This window comes from Papaver somniferum, chromosome 6, assembly GCF_003573695.1.
Source record: "Papaver somniferum cultivar HN1 chromosome 6, ASM357369v1, whole genome shotgun sequence".
Taxonomy (NCBI): Eukaryota; Viridiplantae; Streptophyta; class Magnoliopsida; order Ranunculales; family Papaveraceae; genus Papaver; species Papaver somniferum.
In genome coordinates, this window is record NC_039363.1 from 148,433,834 (window position 1) to 148,441,479 (window position 7,646).

At 36.4% G+C, this 7,646-nt stretch overlaps 1 protein-coding gene across 4 annotated transcripts; it reads right to left on the bottom strand.

Moving 5' to 3' along the window:
* Nucleotides 1-227: 227 nt before the first annotated feature.
* LOC113289754 lies at nt 228-4,415 on the bottom strand. Of its 4 annotated transcripts, none has more exons than XR_003331097.1 (3): nt 3,083-4,414; nt 2,057-2,156; nt 228-714 (listed from the first exon to the last, which is right to left on the bottom strand). XR_003331097.1 is itself a non-coding variant. In XM_026539123.1 (3 exons), exons 1-3 carry the CDS (start codon nt 3,226-3,228, stop codon nt 480-482), a joined length of 495 nt encoding a protein of 164 aa, XP_026394908.1. In that variant the 5' UTR covers nt 3,229-4,415; the 3' UTR covers nt 228-479. The 4 variants fall into 4 exon arrangements, 3 of the variants coding, with proteins under 3 accessions (XP_026394908.1, XP_026394906.1, XP_026394907.1); XM_026539123.1 differs by having other exon boundaries at nt 2,057-2,170; nt 3,083-4,415; XM_026539121.1 differs by having other exon boundaries at nt 228-2,156; nt 3,083-4,415.
* Nucleotides 4,416-7,646: the final 3,231 nt, after the last annotated feature.

Genomic DNA, 7,646 nt, shown 5'->3' on the forward strand with positions numbered 1-7,646 from the left:
GTTTGGTTTGTAATTACACAAAATACTTATACAAGAACCAATTCATGAACATAATGCCACGGTTTGGAAAACAAGTTCACATACCTTATTTCATTAAAGTTCCAGGGACTTTAGTTCGCAAACGAACCTGAGTTCATGAGTATGAATTTCATACTTACCGATTTTAGAACCTTACCACTGTGGTCGCAAACAGAGTACGTTACATTTTGCTAGTCCCGAGCAAAACAAAACAAAATCCGCTCTACAGCTGGATAAAGATTAAGATGGAGGGGTATCCGCTCTACAGCAGGATAACATAAGAGATAGGGGTATCCGCTCTACAGACGGATATGGAGTAACATAGAGATAGACCCACCAACAGCTGATCATAGCATTTTTTTTGAGACCCGCTCCACAGCTGGTCATAATATGATAAGTAAACAAAAAATAGACCCGCTCCACAGCTGGTCATGAAATGCAAGAAAATAACCTACAAAAGTCTAAAGTAAAGGAAAATTCAAATTTCTTAATACGGTAGGCAAATAAAAATAAAAGATAGAGTAAAGGAAACAAATTTGATGGGTGTCCCCATGAAGCAAATGATATTTGTTTCCCGGCCTGCGCGCAGCAAGTAATCTCATCCCAAGTGAAGAATGATGCATAACAGCAACCTGCCAGCATATATGTAAAGCCTGAAATGTTGGGTTGTACAGAAGTTCAGCTGCAACTATGAACCTGTAACAATGACGATCAGTTGCCAGAGAACTAACCAAACTCAACTCAACCATGTAGTTATGAGGAACACAATTCCAACCTTCCCACTCATGTATGTTCATATGAAATAAGTCATATCCATGGATAACAAGCAAAGAAATGTCAACACCTGTTGTATACCCTAAATCTGGTTCTAAATCCCCTGGAATGACATCTAAATTTGAGTTTTCTTTATTAACAATTGGATTACGCAATGAATTAACAATGTCAATTAGCATGGGGTCATCGGAATCTGCAAAAAGGTCTACACAAGTGGATATTGGTTCAAAATCTGCAGTCCAATTTAACTGACCTGTATCAATTGGTTCCATATTTATACATGCATCTAGATAACTATTAGACGCATCAATGGAAGAGGGCCTTAATATAGCAACAAATTCACGCATAACCAGATCATTAGCATCAGCAAAATGAGATAAGGAAACAGATAAAGGTTTGAGTTCTTCGGAACAAATTACCTTACCAATGTCAATTTGCTCAACATTCACAAAAGCATTCAAAAGATCACAAGATGAGTCAGCAAAAATTGGGCAAAGTGCACCAACAGTATCATGAATAACCATATCATTATCATCTTCAACTAAGTGACCTGTATAAATCTTACAATTCAAATGATTAGAAGATTTCTCATTATAAACATCTACTGCCTCTGAGTCGTTAAACTTAAAACTCAACAGTAGCATCCTCTACATAAGCAGGTTCTTCTACATCATAATTACCTGAATTTTGAGAATCTTGGGTATCCTCACTCACACTCAAAACTTCTACAAGTTGATCATCATCGGTTTCTTCCTCAGGAGAATAATCAATATACTCTGAAGAACAATTAGATTTAGATTGAGACTGGTTTGGGAACAAACTTTGTTCCTCCTCCAACTGTTTAGCCATTTGATCTACTTGATATTCAATATTTTCTAAGGATTTTTGAGTGGTCTGTTGAAGTTGAGACGTTTCTCGACTAATTTGTAAAGTATACAACCCTAAGCTATCTTCCAACCTCAAATTTCTATAGTCTAAAACCTCATTGTGCTGCCAATTCAAAGATTGTTCACATACCTCATGCAAATAATTATCCCCATGGTATTGGATTTGGTACATATGTGAATCAATGGAACACGAGTTGCTATAAGCCTGATTATTATTTTCATATGACCTCTAGTTTTCTAACATCTCTAACCGTCTTTCCAGACTAGTTATATTCTGGTCGAAAATCTCAGCTTGTGACAAATCATCACGATGGTAATTTTGGTACTCATGTAAATAATCATCAGTTTCGTAGTAATGCTGATAAGGATTTCCATACCTGAGACGATTTAGTTCCTGAATCTCCTGATATTGTGGTCCATACATGTATTCTCCGAGAGGCCTGGATTCATCCTCTCGATAAAAAGTCATCGCCGCACCTGAAAAGAAAAATCTAAAAGAAAAATATGAAAAGGAACTAAAAACAAAATAAAAATGAAAATACGCTATGTACAGAAACTATGACTAAAAAATTGAAGATATCAATAAGAGTGTTTTGCAATCACTCCCCGGCAGCGGCGCCAAAAACTTGATGGATCGGATAGCCGACTTTGTTTTACCGCAAGTGCACGATGTCCACAGTGTAGACAACAGCAAATGTGGTTGCACGATGTCCACATTGTAGACAACAGCAAATGTGGTTTGTTCCCACGAGGAGTGTAAACTACTTCTAACTAATACTATCAATTAACTAATCAAAATCAATATTAAGAGATTTATGGATTGTCAACTAATATTATGAAACTAGAAATGCAAAATAATTGAAGAAGTAACCAGGATGTGAAGGTGTTAAGGATTCGGGATTCCCTTATAGGCTAGGTTCACTTATGTTATCTTACCAAGGTCTCGGATTTACTCATGTATAGTGGCAAACCTAGCAACTCATACATGGAAGATATGGCATTTAAGATTTATAGACAAGAATTCACAAAAACAAATATTTGTTTTCAGCCTAAGGTAGAACTTCTAACCACTAGGTATACATGCCATATAAAGTGAGAGAATGCTCATAAGGAAATTATTATCAAGGTTCAATGAGTTCTTCTAACAACCTAACAATGGAATATACATGACATAGAACATGAAAAATCATAATTAGAAGATAAAACATAGATGCAGAGACAAAAATTTAGCATTAAGTTCAGTTGGTAGAAACCCTTGTTCGAAAACACAAGCAACCCAACCTACAAGTTCATCCTTTCACCCTAACAATAGTTTAGCAAATCATGGCTTTCTTAAAAGCCATAGAAGTTAATAAAGTAAACAATAAGCTCGAGTCAGAAGAACAAGTAGAAAATGTACAAACCCTATTTTTCTTCCCTGTATACGGCGTATCTCTTTTGAGTCTGTGTAGTGAGTATTTATAGGCATCTCTCCTTTAAGGCCGCCAGCAGCACCTCCAAAGCCCGGTCCAGTCATGAACGCCAATCGCCAAATACAAGCCTTCTCCATAGTCCGGCCACAGTACCAACTTCTATCTTCATTCCAGCTAAGTTTCTTCTCCAGTGCCAACAGCTAGGACAAACTAGACCCATATCAACACATAGACCAACTTGTTGACTGCCAACTACTGTTGATCTCTCACTTGCAACTTCCACTTCAACCCAGTTTGGAACCATGTATGAATCCCATTTTCAGTTGTTGTCATTGTTGTACAGTACTCAAGTTCAGAATTGTTTGGAGCGCCAAGTTCAGTTCACGTCTAATCTGCAGTAACCTATGCAACTGATTCTAACCATTACCACCAGATACCAGTTCATCGCTTCCCAAAATAGCCAGCATACATCTCAACTTCTCTGCTAGACTTCAATATCAGACCGCTTCCAACAGCAACCCAACAGCCGAGACAGCTTCATCCCTGTTTTTCATAACAACCCCAAAAGTAGCACCAGTTCATATACTTCGTTGGATTGAACCATACAAAACCATTCATTCTCAAGTCTTCTAATTCGCAAGAACAGCTACCAAGTAACCCCAATCTGAGTAGCAAAACCCATCGAACCAACCACCCAAATCTGCCATTTGATTTTCGTATTGAATTAATCCCATTACTGCAGTTGCAGCTATTGCCGTTCCGACCATCAAAACCCCATCGATTGAATTAAGCACCAGACCCTACTCGGCTGTCATCTTCTTCCATATTTACAGACCTCAATTTCAGTTTACACCAAAAACCCCAAATTTGTTGTTCCGCTGCTGGAAGGAATGAAATTGTTTCGAATCTCGACTCCAAACACCACCAGCTTGCAATCAATATCATTTTAAAACTTGCACCAGCTTCTAGTTAAATGAATCGAACCCCAAAGATCTGTTTTCGCTGTTCAATCACCAATTTAGATCGACTACGAACCCTACAGATCCATCGACTGCTGTTGATGTATTCAACCATCAGAACCTCTTGTTGCTGCTGTTGTTCCCAACTTCCGAACCTTCGAATTCTTCTCAAATCCCATCTCAGAACTTTCATTCCTCTGACCAGATACTCTCTTAATCCCTGGCAACAACACCTTCGTTCTTCATTGACCGAACAGCATCAACATCCATTCTATTGTCATCAATTTCACTCTGCAAATTCTCAATCCCATGCTCAGATCTCCTTTATCCGTTGATTACTCCATGTAGTTGATTGGGAAATGAACTTTCCTTCTGTTTTGATAAGAGCGAAGAAGAGGTGGAAAATTGGCCACGTCCTCCTTGTGCAGCTCACATGTTTGGTACGGGACATTTCTTCCATCCACTGAACCACATCTCTGGCTGTGAAAGTTAGCCTAGATGTGAACTGGCCAACTCCACTGGCTCGGTCTCTAGTGCCGCAACTTGCAAATGGCAATTTACCCGTTATTTTTTTTTCGGGGTGTACGGATTTTAGTTTTAATTCCTGTAACTCTAAAGTGATATTCTTAGCAAAATATTGATACCTAGCTAGTATAAATATGGGTATAAAAGTGTCGCATTTACGTGCTTATCAGTACGCGAACCACAGTTCTGGATTTGGCCTTGTCGTGTCGTTTGCAAACAGAGTACATGAACCACGGTTCCGGACTTAGCCTTGTCTAGCCGTTCGCAAACATTGCTCGCAAACAAGAGTTCCGGACCTGAACTAGAGCTACATAGTTAGCATACAAAGTATACAACCTGTGTTATATCCAGATATTATTAGTAGTTCCAAACTCTCATTTAATCACTGAAACATCCTTAGATGACAACAATGGTAATCTTACACATCCACTAGCTTCAAGTAATCTTCAACTGATTAATCGATCAATACGAAACTACCCAAGTTAACATCAAATGATTGTCTCACACGAATCATGTAAGATGTTCAAAGTAATTTTCACATGATCATCTTGACTTAATATTTAGTTTCCAACAAATAAATTGTCTCCAACTAAACTCGTCAAGTAGATGATGAAGGTTAAGCTAAAGCTAAAAGCTTCCAACACGTATTTCGAGAAATATGTAAACGAGATAAACTCGGCTCGAAATTTCAAATCTGTATAATGTAAAAGTCTATATATCTATATGACTTAGTCTCTTTTAGAAGATAAAATAGAATAGACTTCTGAGTGATAGATAAGTTTTATTCTCCACATATCTTTTGTTGATGAAGTTCCTCCAAGCTCTTCAGTAGATCTTCTTCTTCAATTGTTGAACGCTGTGAAGTCTAAAGCTCAACTACACACTTTTATCCTAATCCGAGACATATATATAAGTAGACTAGAAATCAAGTTTATAGTTTTGATCAACTAAACTTGACAAACAAGCTTGAGATAGCAACGCTTGCGAGTTCGACCAAGTAGTGATTGAACATAAAGTAATGTAATTGCATACAACAAAATTTTATTGGTGAGGAAAACTGCAAGGAAGAAATATCCCGGGACATAGTCTAGTTTTAAATACTCTCAGAATTAATCCGCTATACAGATACTTCTACAACTTCGTATGTTTGAGACCAAGTAAACTAACTCCAAGTTACTCAGCTCCTTCAATATCCTTGCGTCTAAAACCAATCTGGTTTGCACATATGAGTCCTATGATAAAATCCACTACCTCTAGTAGCTTCATTTGTTTGGGAGACTTCAATAACTCAACTCCTGTGGATCGTAATATGAAACAGTAAAGAAATAATTTTTTTCGGTAACTTCTCTATCAATCTTCTAGATCAACAAGTTAATCAAAGATATGTTGATTACAAAGGATCTTCCATTTAAAAAATACAACTTCTTTCGTTTGATTAAATCAACCAAGATACGATTATCAAAATAATAAATCTCAGTTCACAAATTATCAAAGTAAGTCTCAAAGAGAAATACAAAGATAGATTATCGATATGTACAAAAAGCTTTAAAGTCTATTCAAGATAAACAACTTTTAGGATCCCAGTCAATCAAGTGTGTACGAAGTTATCATAAAGATCAGAATAGCAAAAATAAATCTTCTAGTCTTCGAAGTACCCGCACAAACAACTTGATTCCATTAATGATCAATGACACACAAAACAGAGTCTGTTAACAATGGATGATTGACATTTCCTACCTTTAGATGCAGATGCAATAAAGCAGATCTGAAATCCTTAATCCTTGAACTAGTTCGAGTGACCTTATATCAGATGAGAAGGATCACAGAATAAACAAACTAGATATATCAAAGGTTCAACTTTGTTGTTAGTTAATCAAATCAATACTCGAAAACTAAAATAATAGTACGATTATTTATGTTCCACCAAAGGTACTAATAGATCTTATTTGATCCCACATAGGTCTTTAAACGAAGGGCATATAAGAGATTTCACCTACTCTCCTCTCCAACGAGTATTATAAGAGTAATCCAAAGGGCTTCCTATACAGACGGTTAGTTCAGTGTGTCCAAGGGATAAATTTGTAAGAAATACATTATTTATAATGACAGAGGTAGTTTGGACAACAAGGAATTACCAAATCCAAAAATACTAAAGATATACAATAAATGTTTATTTTCAGTTTTGTTAATATCCAACTGTAATCCAACTCATGTACCGAAAATTTTCTTGGATGACAACTAATATTAACTAGCATATACAGAGATATGCTTATTGTTAGAGCATAGCTCGGATGAACTCACCAAGCGTTGGTATGTCAAGTTTGGTTATCATATTTTAGGATCAAACTAATCTAGAGTCGCTTGATTAAATACTAGAGTGAACTTCGTTTAGGTTAAACTAGAAAGTCTAGGAATGTTGAGACGTACGAGTACTACTCCGAAGACCTGAAGAATGAGAAAGGGTAACGAATACAACGACGACATCATCCTTCTACTTGAGGTTAGTAATATTGACTTGATCTTGTTTCCATCCCTAACGTTTCTTTCAAGTCGTGCTATATTGAAAACATAACATGAGAAGCTGTATATATTGTATATAATACTCTAATGATGTGACTTGGTCATAACAGTATGATCAAAGTGTCAAGGAAAACATATTACGAAGTATAAACGTTTATCTTTTGGAACTTCGTAAATACGGTATCGACATAATCTATTGTATATTGTTATTGGATTATGTGTGCATTATATAGGAATAATTTCACCCTAGAAAACAATGTTTTTACAACATTTGTTTAAAGGAAGTACATATATGAACTTAGTTCATAATCTAAAGGAAATCATGATTGGTCAGGTTCTTTATTGAATATCTTTTGATTGACCAATATAAGATGATAAGGTAGAACCTATCTTAACTTGTCGAGATTTATGGTATAACAGGTCATAGACTATATAATATAGTCTGTTGTAATAGGTCATGAGCTTTATTGGAAATCAAGGTGTAACCGATCACAAGTTATATTGGAATGCAAGTTATAACCGGCCACAAGTTACTTTGGGAACCAAGGTAT